Raw genomic sequence first — 16,117 nt, forward strand, 5'->3', positions numbered from 1 at the left:
TTGAGAATGATATCATTCCCCCACCACTTAAGTTTCCAAGAATTAGGAAATGACCACAAAATGACTGGGGCAAGAAGAGTCCTTATATTCAGGTACCAGGACATTTTGCTATGGCATGGACTGTTGAAGTGGGTGTGCTTGGACTACAGATGTCCTGGGCCAGCATCAGGAGGTCTTCTTAAGCAGAGAAATATAGCTGCCTACAGTACGGAGCTTTCCATAGTTTGGACTTGGGCAAGATGTACTCAGGTTGGTCTGATTGACTGGGCATGTCCTGGCTGATCATAACCCCCCGTTCCTCAAGAAAATGGGGGGGGGGTGGACAGGAAGAGAGGCTTGGTTCCTTGTTCTTCCTGAAACATGTGGTAAAACCTGTGCTCCTTGTGGCAAACAAACCTGAGAAAAGGGAAACGCAAAAGACCTCATCACCATGTTTGGTTCTATGCATGCCCTGGACAAAACTTCAGCCTCCTTCCATCCCTCCTTGTGAAAATACATCTTCAACTCATTTAAAGGGTTATGTTTTGGGATTCCTGTTTCAGGCAGCTTGCACTTCCTTATTTCGCTCTGACCAGTTACACTGCCTGTCAAAGGCCTCCACCTTCTAGGCTCAGTGTCTGTCCAGTGTCAGTCCTGGGTTTCCTGGCTTGCTTGCCTCTTCCTGGCATTACAGCCATGTGAGGTGGTCCAATTTGCCTAAGCGCACATCAGTCACTGCTGGTCTAACTCTGCCAATTCCCCTCCAGCATTCCAGGGCTGAACAGCTCAGTCCTTTATCTGCTGCCTCTTGAAAGGAGCAAGAGCAGATTTCATAGTAGCCTTATATGAATTACATATTTGTCTCTAAAAACTTCAGTTGTGTTTGATTACATTTAGCTTCAATATTTTATTTTTCATTTCCATATTTACTGCTCAGTCACTGGTTATATTAGTGAATTTTCATTTTTTGTTACTATTCATAAAACGTACTACACAAAATACTATATTACATATATACTGATTTTTATTTCTGCCTCAATGGTTTCAGATATACTTTTCCTATTTTTGCCAGTCCCCAACAGTAGAACGGGTTGAAAATCACTGGTCTACTGTGTTGCTGCCAGACTAGTGAGTGGAGCAGACTTCTGTCAAATCACACCCACCTGAAAAAGAGTAAATTCCAACATGATTTGAAGACAATCAATTTGAAACACTCTGTTCCCCCATGAAACTGCCCAGCTTCACAGGTATGACAAGGTTAAGGAATACTGAAGTGCCCCACACTATTCTAAGCTCACTTCTTCCTCACTATCTGATCTCGGGTGTTCAGCTCAGGCCTCAGCATGATAATGTAGATCTTGGGGAGAAAGATAAAGCCCAGTAAGCCAGCACCAGATGCCAGGATTGAGAAGTCCTCCACAGCCACCATGTACTTCCCCTTGGTGCTCAAGTAGGATGGCACAAAGGACAGCCACACACTGCAGAAGACCAACATGCTGAAGGTGATCAGCTTGGCTTCGTTGAATGTATCGGGCAACTTCCTGGCAAAGAAAGCTACCGTGAAGCTGATGGTGGCCAAAAGCCCAATGTAAATCAGAAGTAGGTAGAACATGAGAGGTGAGCCTTCGTTGCATTGAACAATGATTGCATCCACCTGGGAGCACATGTCCAACTCTGGAAAGAGGGAAGAAGTTGCCAGCCATAGAGCAGGGGGAACAGCTTGAATGAGTGAAGATAGAAAGGTGATGGATATTCCCAGTCTATTCCCACCCATTAGCTCATCATGCTTCCAAGAAGTGGCCACAGGGTCACCTGAACAGGTAAGACTATAGCAGCAAGAGTCTCTCTTCCCACATGTTATCTCGTGTATCCTAGGGGTCTTAGCAAAATCAATGGCAAGGACAACAGGCTGAGTAAGCATGTCTTTGACACATCCTGTGTGCACTTTGGAGATGCACTCTGCATTGCACTCTTTATTTTTGAGAAACATGTTGATATTTCAGTTGATTTAGAATGCCACAAGCAGATTATTGATTTGAGTCAATTAGAGACAAAAGCTGACAATTGCTCCAGCTGCTTGACTGATTCTTTCTTTCTGGGAATACTTCAATGATATTCCAGGCATTGACCCACTAAGCTTCGAAGAAATGTCAACCCCAAGGGAGAAAGAACTGCTCCACAAAATTCTAAGATCTCTTCCTCCTGGATAACTGCTCCCTAGTGTTCAGCTCAGGCCTCAGAATGATGATATAGATCTTGGGGAGGAAGATACAGGCCAGCAAGCCAGCACCAGAGGCCAGGATGGAGAAGACCTCTACAGCCACCATGTACTTCCCCTTGGTGCTAAGGTAGGTGGGCACAAATGATGCCCACACACTGCAGAAGACCAGCATGCTGAAGGTGATCAACTTGGCTTCATTGAAGGTATCAGGCAACTTCCTGGCAAAGAAAGCCACCGTGAAGCTGATGGTGGCCAGAAACCCCATGTACCCCAGGACAAGGCAGAACATGGCACTTGAGCCTTCATTGCATTGAACTATGATTTCATCTCCCTGGGACCACATGTCTAACTCAGGAAAGGGGGGAAAAGTTGCCAGCCACACAACACAGATGCCAGCTTGAATGAGTGAAGAGAGAACGATGACAGAAGCTGCCAGTCTCTTCCCCACCCATTTCCTCATGCTGTTTCCAGGCTTAGTCTCCCTGAAGGCCAACACCACCATGATAGTCTTTGCTAACACACAAGACACAGCAATGGAGAAGATGATGCCAAAGACACTTTGCCTCAGAAGGCAGGTCACCTTCCCAGGCCTCCCAATGAACAGAAAGGAGCAGAGGAAGCACAGCATAAGAGAGGAGAGCAAGGCACATGTGATGCTTCTGTTGTTGGCCTTAACGATGGGGGTGTCCCAGTTCAGTCTGAAGCTCATGAGCAGAATCACTGTGGCAACAGAGAGGACACATGCGAAAGACAACAAAACTACTGTCAAGGGCTCCTTATAAGAGAGGTAGTTGATTCCTTTGGGAATACACTGGTCCTGCTCCTTGTTAGGATACTCATCTTCGGGACACATCTTACACTGCTCTGCATCTGAAGGTAAGAAGCAACTTCTCAGTATTTTCAGAATTTACAAAACCTGAATTGTAAGGTCTGTGCATTCTTCCAGTTCCCTCTGGATCCCTTCACTTACCCATCTGTGTTGAAAACCTAGCTTGAGGGCATGCAAGGCAATTGTAGCAGCACTCCGGCTTCTCCTCCTGGACAATCATGCTCTGCCCAGGGTGGCAGCTCTCCACACACCTGGACCTGGGCATCATCTAAGGACAAGATACAAGAAGAACTTGTGTCTTGGAAGGGCTCCAATCCAACTGCTCCATGTCCTTCTGAACACAGAGGGCTTCTCAGGCTTCCAGCTAAGGGCAGATTCCCTTTGGCAATTGAGGAAATTCTTCCCTACTCTTGACACTTCCCAACTCTTGACACTCTTGACCTATCCCAAATCACCTCAGCTGCCACCTCAGCAATGGCAACTAGGGAGCCTCAGTTTCTGGAGTGCTGCTTGCAGATTTGTATTTTGGCACACCTTAGTTCCCTTGGCATTTGATTTCTTTTTCTAAAGTAATATGCTAGCTTTTTTCTGTTCTTTCTGAGACTTCTCAGATTCTAAATCATTATTTATTCAAGCCTAGGGACCCCCATTAATGCTATGGGCTTCATACCTCAGCAGGACTGAATCTGCCAAAGGTTTACTAGAATTTAGAGATAATTTGACAGTACCTAAGAGCAACGACTTCAAAAATTAATCAAACTATTCTTGCTAATGTATTAGCAGTAGCAAAATTTATAATTTCTAATACTTGCAAAATGGAGAAATAATTACACAAATATTCCTATATTTGGCAATATGCTGGTATTCTCAAGCAAATTGGTGACATCCTTTAATATCAGAGAATTTACAAGCTAATAAAAATATAGGAAAAAATGGTTAGAAAGCAAAAAGAGGACCCTTTGAGGAAATGTGGATAGGAAAACTATGATATGGAAATGTGTGTCTGTGCATACATGTTTGAATCATTATATTATAGTTAATTGTTTAGCTATGCTGAAGTATGACTTTGTATATACTGTATACAGAACTGAGGAGCAGCTCATGTGTTCTGTGCATTCAAGTATGTCATAGATACCCTTCCCCTTCCTATGTCACAGATCCCACATCCAGCTTCTCCTGCAAGGATGCAATTGAGACCTTGCAAGAGTAGTGTGGGAAACATTGAAGTTGAAAAAAGAAGGGGAGAGATGGGGACTCCATATTGCTCTCCCATTTGATAGCCCAGATATCAGCTTTCCATATGTAAAATGTAGAAGACGTTTACCTGTCTCCATTCCCTCCCATCCCTGCTGGGCTGCTCTTTCCTTTATCTTGCAGCTTATTCATGTTTCTATTCACATTCTGTTTCTATGGGGACATTATCATTAGGTCTGCTTTGCTCTGATATACTAAGAGAGCATCCGGGATACCAGAATTCAATTCTGGTGAGAGCTGTAGAATTGATGATAGCTACAAAGGTAAAAATAATGCACATGATAGCCATACAATCGATGATGACAATGATGACGATGAGGATCAACCTTCCTACCTGATTAAACTTTTGATTCCACACAATGGCACTTCCATTTAAGTTGAATCCATCCTCTGCAGTAGCCCCGCGGTCCACCCTTCCAACTAGCACTCTGTGGAAGGACCCATTGGGGAAGGTGACCAAGTTGATGAGGTCATGTCCTCCTGACAGCTCCCCATTTCCATCCAAAAAGATTTCTTCTCCTGCACCATTATTGAAGTGGGTGCTTCTCAGAAAGGGGTGAAGCTGGATTGGAGGAGAAAGATTGCTTAAAATATACAGTTGTCTTGATACACCACCCTTCATCATCACAGATAACAGATGTCAGTCAGTGTGTTCTTTCACACATCATGGCAACCCAACCATGCATATGTATACAGACATTCAGACTCCCCTTTAAAATAGCCCATCTGAAAAGGAACGCATTCAAATTCTGAGTGGCTATTCATTCCTGCACTACATTACATTCAGTGGTGCACACCTTCTCAGCCTCCATAGCCCAGAGAATTTTGGGACAGGATGGATAAGTTGCAGATAATAGAGAAGAGCCAATTGCTGGCACAGTGGTGGGGAAAGGACAGTCAAGAAGGGTATCTCATGCGAGAGACTTTTCATGCACTTTTTCTATACGCAAGAAGTCTCATGCTGTTTCTGCTCACTCTGCTGACAGGGTCAACACCACTGCCTCCATCACCATGTTCCTTTTGCCCACTCCTAGTGAGTTCCTTGGCTGACAGGGGACTAGAACCCAGTTCTCCTGTGTCCCGGTCTCTCACTATCAATGACTACGTCACACTGGCTCTCACCAGAACTATTGAGAGGAGTGCTTGCTAGTATACATAAGTTGGTCTTTTTCATATTGCAAACCACACCAGGACCAGCCAGTTGAAACAGGGATACTGATGGCTACACAACATGGGAAAGAGCTGCTATAGATCTGCTACGCATTCTGGGGGTGGGTGTCAGAGTCAAACTTGGTACAGCTCTTGGGCACCATTGATCTTCTGCCCCTTTGCATGCTCACTTAGATAATGCACCTTTCACCCTGCCTATTCCCTTTACTTAACAGTAAGCACTTTTTCCTATCAGTATTGTGATGATGGACCTCATGGCAAGCCAAGTTACCATCATCTCCCTCTCGATCTCAGCCTGAAGGATCAAGGGAAAGCACAGGAGGATGTAGGATAAGTATGGACAAACACAATCTCTCACTTTACTCAACATTGTTCTTGATTGAAGTTTGCATCTCCTTAATCCACTGCCTTCCCTTCCAGGTTCCTGGCTTCAGCCAACATCCAAATCATCCATCTACCCCAAGTATGTTTTCTGCTCACTCCATTCCCATGTCATAGTTGTCTAGGTAAGGCACTAACTTCCCATCCCCACTTCTCCCTTTTGCTTTCAACAATTCTTCTTGTCTCTCTCACTTACTTTCTCTCTCTCTCTCTCTCTCTCTCTCTCTCTCTCTCTCTCTCTCTCTCTCCCTTTTTGTCTGTTATTAAGAGCAAGGATTTAGGGAGTTATTTACAGAAAACTTCTAGCTGTTTTAAAAATGCATAGAAAGAGATACTGATATTTATCTGCAAAATTATGATGACCATCAAGCACACTTCACTGTCATGCACTCAACATTTTACTGTTAGTTGACATTTTTATGAAATTACAATAAAGTATTCCCTTCAGCAGGAAATATCAAAAGAACACAATAAGAATGAAAATAATCGAAAGTTAGCAACATGACACCAGTTAGGGAGGAATAAGTGTTTGGGCTTTTATGAATGTTCCGAGGAAAATATTTCTCTCCATCAAATTCCTAGAGATCCAAGTCAGTGAATGAAATATCTGCCATCTATCTGGAATTATTTCAGTGGATTCAGACATTAAAGCTTATCTCAAAATAAATCTCTTATTAAAATGCCAAAAACTTTGCATGCTTTTGTTGGTGCTGATACTCTTACAGTAAATGAATAATTCTACCAAATAAAATATTTCTGCAGCAGATCTGTGGTGCTGAATGGAGCTCCCACTTCACACAAGGCACAATTCCATCATGGTATTTTCCTGCTTAGATGGATTTTAAAATTAAAAGCATGAACTTTCCACCCACTTCTCCCCTTCTTTCTTCCTTCCAGAAGAGAGTGAGATCTTCTTTTCACTACTGCCTAGGAAATAACATCTGCTAAAAGGTCTTCATCCTCTTTGTGACTGATTGAGCTATCGCCTTAATTCTTTAGTTCTCATTCAAATGATACCTTCTTATGTCACACAGTTTGGAGGTTGGTCATTGGAGGGATTACCTGCCAGGGCTTAATCTGAGAAATCTCCCATCTTGGCCTATCTGTTCTTGGATTGTGTTTGGCTCTCACCAGATCTATGGCATGCAGAGAATGAGCAACCAGATAGGCAGCATTGTAGACATTGTAGCTCTGGCCAGACATGCCCATTTCAAACACAGATCCTGGAAGGCTCCCCAGCTTCTCCTTCCCTGTGCACATCTCCAGGTTTCTGGGGTAAAAATTCTCTTCAGGGAATAAACACTGAAATGCAGTGAACCAGAAAAAATTGATGACAGAACTATTTAACTGATATGGATTTAGAGTCTCCAGAAAGTCCTGAAATCCTGGCACCACATTTGAGTGGAGTCTAAAGGACAAAGCACCATGGAAGGACTTGGAGGTGAATTTCTCCCCAAAATGTACGGCAGTCATATCCCATTCTGCTGTTGTGATCCACACCTTTTCCAAAGGGCGCAGGTGTAAAATCTCATTCCGGTATAACATTATTCGTAAGCCCTCCATAGATTGATTATCACCATAGACAAGAAACACACTGATTTCACTGAGTAGGAGAGTTGATTCCATGGGTCTCATTTTGTCTTCATATGTTTCTGCTGAGGAAAATGCTGACATCAATGGGATCACCTGCGTCCAAGCAAGGCAAATCTTGCTCTGGAGGAGCCTTGGCCTCAGCGCTCGAAGGAAGGTTTCTCCACTCTCATCATCTGAAACAAGGAAGCCAATCCAGGTCCACCCAAAATGTATCAGGAGCTGCACAATCCCAGCATACTGAAGATCTTCCCTTGGCACCATCTGATAGAAAGCTGGAAAGCGACTTTTATCTCTCAGCACAGGATCAAAGGAGCCATAGCTGAACTTTTGGGGAAAACAGAATGATTTTAATGTGAAGGAAAAAAAACATGCCTTCTCAGACTTCAAAGGAGTATACAAAAGGTCTGCCAGGGCTACCCTTCCCAAATTCCTTTCAACAGCACTTAATTCCACACAGTTACCTGAGGGATTTTGTAGGAATTTAAAATATGGGCCCCCTGCATGGAGTTTGGAGAGGTGAGGCCACCAATGACAGCCATCAATTTCTCTTCACTGGCACAGATGTAATTGGGAGGAGCCACTTGTCCATTACAAAGGATTTGCAGAAGTTTCCAAGTGGTTTCTTTTGAATCAAAAATATCGTCTTTAATCATGAATCCCAGTGTAATGTTTGGTAGCAATTGAGCATCTGTGTTGATTTCGTCAATGGCACAAGCAAAAGCAAGAGCATGCTGGAAGTTTTTGGTAACAAGGCTGCATGCAACAGACACATATTCATCATCATGATCTAAGAGTTCAAATGGCAGGAGACATTGTCCTGTAATTCCCTTGTCTAAGTGGGATGATTCCAAGCAGAGGGCAGGAACATCATTTTGAAACCAAGAATAAAGGTGCTGGTTAGTTTCCAGTATTACCCTTCCTCTCTCTGATGATATTCTTCCAACACCCCCCCGCCGCCCCTGCCCCCGCCACCAACACCACCAGGATTGGTGGAGGACCATGTGGGATAGCAGTGAATTGTTATTGACGTTCCTGTTACTCTTCCCAACTTGTCCTAATTGTGTCACCATGGGGAAGGTATTCCAGGAGAAGTGATGATTGCCAACATTGTGGACAGCCTGAAAGGGGCATTGAACAATGTCCTGGAGGAGGGAGCTTTCAGGAGAGGCAGGTCCAGATGACAATGCACTACTTCCAGTAGGAGAGGCTGAAGATCTGGATTTGGACCCTGCCCATGATGGACAGACCCTTCGCCTGCACCTATATCCAGGGTCAGGAAAACAGGGAGCTCTAGAAAATTCACGCTGAATATTTGTTCAACTGAAGAGCAGATTATTCCAATAAGGAGGAATGGCCTGACCTAGTATTAATCTTCCTCCAAATATGTTTTCTTAAACTCAAAATCTAATTCAATCTTGAATTGCCAGTGGGTGTGCATCTCCTGGCTTTAGTGGAGGGAAAATAACAGAATGTCTTTCCCCGAGGTTGAGACAAGAAGTAAACAAAAAACTCAAAATGGACTTCTGCTGAAAAGACACTCTTTTTTTCATGGTTAAAATACTCACCAAGGGCAATACTCATGGGCACATGGCAGGTGCTCTATAGAACGAAATGAAAGAAATGCATACAAATAGAGATGTACTTACTAGTAATTTAATTGAGCTGACTGTGGGTGTTGCTCAAAGTTCCCAGCTGTCCAATTATCAATTGTAATAGAAACCAGTTCACCTATGATAACATCATCGACAGTTTGATCTGAAACAGATTGATTTGTTCTGCTCAAACTCCTGCTGGCACACAAAGGTGGGAACAGTAGAAGCAAAACCAGGTGGAGTGCTGAAAAGTCTGGGATCCAGCCTGATCTGGATGCCTTCATGTCCTCCAATGGCCACCAGCAGCAATATTGATCCTTGTTGGAGATGCAGAAATCCTCAGATGGAAAGAGCTGCCACTGCCCCGAAATACACTTTCAGACTGGGCTGAAGTCCTTTGTTTGGACACAGTGCTTTGAAGATTTGGCACAGAATCTCACAGTCCACTTTTATTGTTTTTGGTGTGTACTCTGCCCAGGGCTTGTGATATTCCAGGGGATGACAACAGTCCTGCAAATGACAGTACTTGATAATTGCAGGGCGGGTCATCTGTTTTGCCCAAGTGCTCCAGTCTCAGAGAGAGAAAATGAAAAGTGCCTCACTTTAGGCTCTTCCTGGCTTCGTCTCAGAACAAAAGTGCAGCTCTCCAGAGACTGCTGCAGAGTGAAACAGCATCTTGGAAAACTGGCTGAACTTTCTCCATAGACCAAGATGAGTGAGAACTGGTGAAAAGAAATGGTGGCTGAATATTTAGTCAACATCCAAATGCTGTACAAGGTTTCTGCATGTGTACTCTCTTGGGGCAGAATATGGATCCAATTCTACCCTCTAAGCTGCCCAGCAAAGATCTGTCACTGAAGCTTGCTTACGTGGATCCCTCATACTTGCAGTGCATGTAAGTCAACAGTGGCCCCTTTCCATTCAACACTGAAGCTGTGTATTCCAGTGATTTAGATATTTGTAAGACAGGGCTGGCAAGGTCACGCAGTCACCTGGCAAGCAAGAAACATGTCTGGCTGTTCACTGAGTGAGCCATGGTGATCTGGCAGATAACCGGGCTTGCAGCAGACTCCCATGCCTCCCGCATTCCTCCTCAAACGTCCCACCAGCTGTGCCAAGCATCCCAGGTGCCCTTCTGGAAAAGCCCTTCCTCTTTCCTCACCCTCACCTTCTCACTGATCTGGCACTTTCTGGCACTTTATAGAGCACTTTGCTCATCACTCTTATGAACTAGGGAAGCACAAGGGGCATGTTATTATTTAACAGAAAAATCTCATTCCACTGCGTGTTTGCAAGAGGTGAGCACTGAGAAATCTCAATATCCATATAGTCTATGGAAGCTGCATGGTGCCATAATGCTGACAAGAAAACACTCCAACACTGGAATGTTTATTTTTCTTACAATGTTGTAACTGACGCTGCATGCAGCAGTTTTGAATATTTGGTGCCAACAGGCTTTTGAACAACTCTCCTTGGTGGAATGTGCCCTTCCTAGGTTGCGTTAACTCTTACATTCAGCCCTAAAACAGACTGGGGCGGTTTGGCAGGGGACATGAGTTCATCTGCACAAGTAATGATGCAAGAGTGTCTCTTCCTGTAACTAGCAGGTGCCTCTCAGCTGTAAGATGCTGCGAGGAGGATTCTAGGTGCTTGAGTAAAATAAATGTGGAGGGCAACAAGTTGAGTAAGAACACCCCTGACACTCCCTTTTTGGCCAGTGGGGGTGCACTCTGCAATTCTGGCAACATTTCAGTAGGATTAGAGTATCACTATTGACTGATGGCGATTAAAAGCAGCAGGAGCCTCTTGTTCCAACATCTTCAATGGTTAGATGTGTATTTCTGGCAAGTCACACCCACTTAAAAAAATGTACATTCCTACGTAATTTGAAAACAACATATACGAAAAACCCTGTTCCCCCCATGAAGCTTCACACCCCCATGAAGCTTCACACTGTAACAGGAATGCCAATGCTAAGGGATAAATAACTGCCCCACACTATTCTAAGCCCCATTCTTCCTTGCTATCTGATCTCGGGTGTCCAACTCAGGCCTCAGCATGATAATGTAGCTCATGTGGAGGAAGATACAGGCCAATAAGCCAGCACCAGATGCCAGGATGGAGGAGACCTCCACTGCCACCATGAACTTCCCCTTGGTGCTCAGGTAGGTGGGCACAAAGGACAGCCACACACTGCAGAAGACCAGCATGCTGAAGGTGATCAGCTTGGCTTCATTGAACATATCAGGCAACTTCCTGATAAGGAAGGCCACTGTGAAGCTGATGGTGGCCAGAACCCACACGTAACCCAGGACAAGGCAGAGCAGGAGAGGTGAGCCCTCATTGCATTGAACAATGATTGCATCTGTTTGGGAGTGCATGTCCAGCTCTAGGAAAAGGGGAGAAGTTGCCAGCCACACAACACAGATGCCCGCTTGAATGAATGAAATGAGAACAATGACAGATCGTAGAAGCCAGAGATGGGTCATCAAAGAACACTGGATCTCAATTTTCTTTCATCTTGGAAACATTTTCATGAGAGCAGTTTTAGCCACAGTCTGAATTTTCAAGACCTGAGTACGGTTCTCATGCACAGTATATCTTGTGGAGCCCTCTGTCAAAGTTTTGCTAGAGGTCAGACATATTTTGACCATAAAGAACAGCAACCACATCAAAAATGCATTAAACAATTCTTGCTCTAGTGCAAGGAATAGCACAATTGTTTTTTTCCAGGAATTGGAAAAATGGAAGAATAATTTCCAAATATGGACATATTTTGGTATGGCTCTATTCTTTGACATTCCTAAATATCAGAGAAATTAAGATTTGAATAAAAAAATAAAGGAAGGAAAGGCTAAAAAACACTCCCTTTATTGAATGTTGGCATCGAAGTAAAATAATACATTTGATTCAATGTCTAATATTTAATTTGAAGTCTAATTTCACACATGCAGTTGTGAAAGAAAAATATCAGACCAATATATTTTATAGATTTTTTCCTGAATTTACCCAATATTAGAATATCAAGTAAAGGGTACATAATCAGCCCAATTGTGTGCTACCAAAACTTTTCAGTAGGAACATCATTGTAAAGCTATAAATTCAGCCAAGCCCAACATGTGTCAACACCATGCAATTCCGTGTTGCACTTTGAGGACAGTGGTAAAATTCTGCGCTTCAGTTCTACTGATTGGATGATAGGCCTATTCTCAGCTTTCAGTGATCCTGAGGGCCTGAGAAGCTACCCATGAGATCTAAGATGTCATATATGAGAGTAGGCAGATAAATTGGTCTCAGATCTATTTATTTATTATTGCTTGGCTACAGCTGAGGGGAGTACTAAGGAAATATCTCTGGAAGAACACCTGTTCCACACCTATCCGACATGCTACCATGGATGTTTCCCCAAATATCTGGTGCCGACACAAAAAAGGAAGGAAGGAAGGAAGGAAGGAAGGGGATAAGTCTGAGAAATGACCTTTTGCCCAAGGCTTCCAACTCTACAGTGCTCTTAGACAGCCACATGGGCACAGGAAAAGCTGGCCTGTTGCCCAGGTTGCTACTTCCCCATGTAAAAGAAAGAATGTTTTATTCTTACATGCTTCTAAAGACTTTTAACCCTTATGAGAAATGAGAAAAACCTGGTGTGGCCTGCAGTGTCTGAAGCATGTCAGATTGCTGGAATCTCCCTCCAACCCACACCAAGAGCACCAGGAACAGAAGAACAGGCCAGGTCATGGTGCCTTCTCCCTCACCGATTCCCAGCTCCCAGGTGCTGCATGCAGCTCCTCCTGCAAGGATGCAACTGGGAACATGAAAGAGAGGTCAGAAGCACAGGGGATACAGGGGGTCTGGAGAAGAAGGGATGAAAAGGCTGAAAAGGAGTGAAAAGGCCAAAAAGGACTCAAAGCTTCTCTCCATGCTGATGGAAGGACAAATCTATAGGCCCAGCGGCTCAGCTACCAGCTTTCCATATGTAAAATGAAGGAAAGGAAGTTTCATTGCCTCCATTCCCTTCTAACTCTTCTGGGCTGCTCTTTCTTTTTATATCTAGAACGCTTATTAATGCATCTATTCACCTCCTGTGTCCATGTGGACGTGATCATTATGTCTGTTGTGCCTTTATATACTGAGAGAGCATCAGGCATTCTGCATAACAGAACGTGATGCAGAAGAAAGCTAGAAGAATGATAATACATAGAAAAGAATGATTGTATATTGCTGATAGTATAAAGATGATGACGATGGGAGGCAGGGAGAAAATGAAAAGGAAGCTCCACACCTGATTAAACTTCTGATTCCACACAATGGCGCTTCCATTCAAGTTAATCCCATCTTCCAGAGTATCTTGAGGTTTCACACTTCCAACTGTGACTCTGTGGAATGAGCTGACAATGAGGATCAACCTTCCTACCTGATTAAACTTGTGATTCCACACAATGGCACTTCCATTTAAGTTGAATCCATCCTCTGCAGTAGCCCCGCGGTCCACCCTTCCAACTAGCACTCTGTGGAAGGACCCATTGGGGAAGGTGACCAAGTTGATGAGGTCATATCCTCCTGACAGCTCCCCGTTGTTTTCAAAATAGATTTCTTCTCCTGCACTATTGTTGAAACAGGTGCTCCTCAGAAAAGAGTGAATCTGAAGGAGAGGAGGGAAACTGCTGAGAATATATTGTTGTCCTGATAAACCAGACATTTTCATTGCTGATGTGGAGAAAGTCCCAATAAAGCCTTCAGATAAATGTATCTTTTGTGTGTTTTTGACAGAAAACTGGCAGCACTGCCCCTTCTCTCCACCCAAAGTGCCCCTTCTCCTCTGCACGCCAAGAGACTGGAACATTTCTGGGCAGCTCCGTATCCCTGGAAAAGTAGGCAGCGCCAGGGGACTGCCCTATTTCTCCTTTCGGGGGCAGAGCAGCTCATAAACGTGTTGGAGGCTACGAATTACAAAGCACCAATAGGAAAGAACACATCCTCTGCACAAGAATACCCATGTATGCGTGAGTTAAGGAATTAAGCAAATGGATACATTCCTCTGCTAATGTGCAGAAGAAGAAAGTGAAACCACATTTCATGCAAGTCCTCAGGTTATGTGAAGCAAGTCCTCTTCCCACATGATTCCAACTGAGCCAATGAATAATTTATGCATACATATAAGTTATTATATTTATAACTTATCTGTCCCCATCAAAATCCCCATATAAGCCTGCCAGATGTCACCTCTGAAAAGGAAACTTCAGCTTGAAAGCTGGCTATTCAATATTGGGGTTAAAATAAATGTGGTGGATCACACTTTTCCAGCCTCAGGAGCACAGAGAACCTGCTGAAAAGGAGGGAAAACTTGCAGAAAATGGAAACTTTCCATGAGCAAAGATCAAGTGCCTTTTACATGTTGTCTGAAGGAAACAACTGAATAAACAATACAAAACAAAATAAAAGTTTGCCTCCACTCTGGGTCAATATCCTTAGTGGCTGCTTGCTGCATGCTGACTGTGGACACTTTCCATGATATTGCTCAGTCCAGGATGCCCACTTTGCACCCCTGGAAGGGTGCAAATCCCCATTTATGCATGTTAGATTATCACAGAAGAAAGAAATGACAAATGTATTTGAGGCATTTTGAGAAGCTAAAAGAAAGCCTGCCAAACCAGTGACAAGCCCTCCAGTTTTCTGCTCGGGGATGTGTGTGCTCCTCCTGACATGCCTTTTGGCAGCCAAGGTGCATTTCCATCCTTAGGAAAGATACGTCAGCTGAGAGGATGGCTGGGCAGGAGCACATCATTGAGGGAGATCTGCCGGTTGCCCCAGTGGGAGTGACCCCATGGCCACTAGACAACTTCTCAGGGGCAAAGGAATATGCTGTATTCCTGCCACAGAGTTATTTTCAACTTGGCAGTAGGAATCGGAATGCTCCGCTCCCTCTGCTTTGCATACCACCTAGACTTTTTCATGAGTCAACAGGTCAAAGGCAAGTTTTAGGAGGGTTTAGAAGGGGGAATCCTCGGGATCCTTGGATATGAGATATTCTGATATCTCCTTCGCATCCCTCCTTCCCCTTCTGGGGCATTCAGCTCGATAGAGGGGAAGGCCCATCTAGCAAAAGTGAAGAGCGGCAGGGCAGTGAGAAGGGCCAGAATCATTTGCAATGCTCCTCCCATGCTGTACTGAATGCCTGTAAGCATTTGCATAAGAGGATCAACAGTATTTCAATATAATGGCATTGGAAAAGAAAAGGGGAGGGTGTAAACGTAAAATGGAAAGGTGAGGGCAGCAGAAGGATCAAGAAACCCCGTTTAGAACAAGTCCACCCTCAAGTCCACTTCCAACATGTGTGTGGTGGTAAAAGGACATTCAAGGATTGTATCTCTTTATGCACTCCATGCACATATTCATGCCCACATTGAATGATCAAGAAGTCACTCTCACTCGATTTGTCCATTCCTGATGCCTAAGTTGCCTGAATGCTTTTCAGGTTTGGACAATGTAGGACATCTTTGCTGCTCATCCTCAAAACAAAAACTCCATGGGGCAGGTTGGGCTAGCATGGCCCAAAATCATGCACTGATCTCCATGCCATAGTTGGAGCAAGAATCCAGGTCTCCTGAGTCCCAGTCCCTTGCTCTAACCACCTGGCCACACTGCCTCTCACCAAAAGCTCTGTACTACTGTACTTGTAAAGTGGCTATTGATAAGTCAGTCCTTTGAATACCAGGAGGCAAACCCAAGCCACCTCCCTGAAACTGGAATCCGGACCTCTGCAACACAAACAAGACCACAACTGTACAAGTGTTAGAGCTTCTGGGACTGGAAGTCAGAGGCAGAAGTGGTCACCATTTATCTTCTGCCCCTTCACATGCTTGACCAGATATTGCACATTCCCCCTGACATTTCCTTTTCCTTAGTGGTAAACACAGTTTCCTATCAGGATACAGACGTTGGTTCTCAGCTGGTCTGAGATGCTGAAGGGAGCTCCTCTTTCACACAAGGCTTAATTCATTCCTGACATCATCCACCTTAGATGTCTGGTAAAGTTTATAGCATTGAGGACCCATTCAATTCTCTTCTACTTTCATCCCTCCTGGAAGAGAGTGAGTT

At 44.1% G+C, this 16,117-nt stretch overlaps 1 protein-coding gene across 1 annotated transcript; it reads right to left on the bottom strand.

Moving 5' to 3' along the window:
• Window positions 1-2,165: 2,165 nt before the first annotated feature.
• LOC123021787 (vomeronasal type-2 receptor 26-like) lies at window positions 2,166-13,718 on the bottom strand. The gene is made up of 7 exons (XM_044426857.1): window positions 13,302-13,718; window positions 10,188-10,249; window positions 7,889-8,180; window positions 6,966-7,751; window positions 4,618-4,845; window positions 3,171-3,297; window positions 2,166-3,070 (listed from the first exon to the last, which is right to left on the bottom strand). Exons 1-7 carry the CDS (start codon window positions 13,716-13,718, stop codon window positions 2,166-2,168), a joined length of 2,817 nt encoding a protein of 938 aa, XP_044282792.1.
• Between the last annotated feature and the right edge of the window lie 2,399 nt (window positions 13,719-16,117).

The sequence above is a fragment of the Varanus komodoensis genome, unplaced genomic scaffold (assembly GCF_004798865.1).
Source record: "Varanus komodoensis strain SLA01 unplaced genomic scaffold, ASM479886v1 scaffold188, whole genome shotgun sequence".
In the NCBI taxonomy this organism is placed as follows: Eukaryota; Metazoa; Chordata; class Lepidosauria; order Squamata; family Varanidae; genus Varanus; species Varanus komodoensis.

Bases quoted from the DNA above. Each gene is read 5' to 3' on its own strand.
- LOC123021787 (XM_044426857.1), bottom strand. From the start codon at position 13,718: ATGTCTGGTTTATCAGGACAACAATATATTCTCAGCAGTTTCCCTCCT. The intron at 8,181-10,187 runs GTGAGGGTGAGG...TGTTGCATGCAG, and splicing joins AGTGCCAGATCAGTGAGAAG to CCTTGTTACCAAAAACTTCC. The intron at 3,071-3,170 runs GTAAGTGAAGGG...TCTTACCTTCAG, and splicing joins TAGGTTTTCAACACAGATGG to ATGCAGAGCAGTGTAAGATG.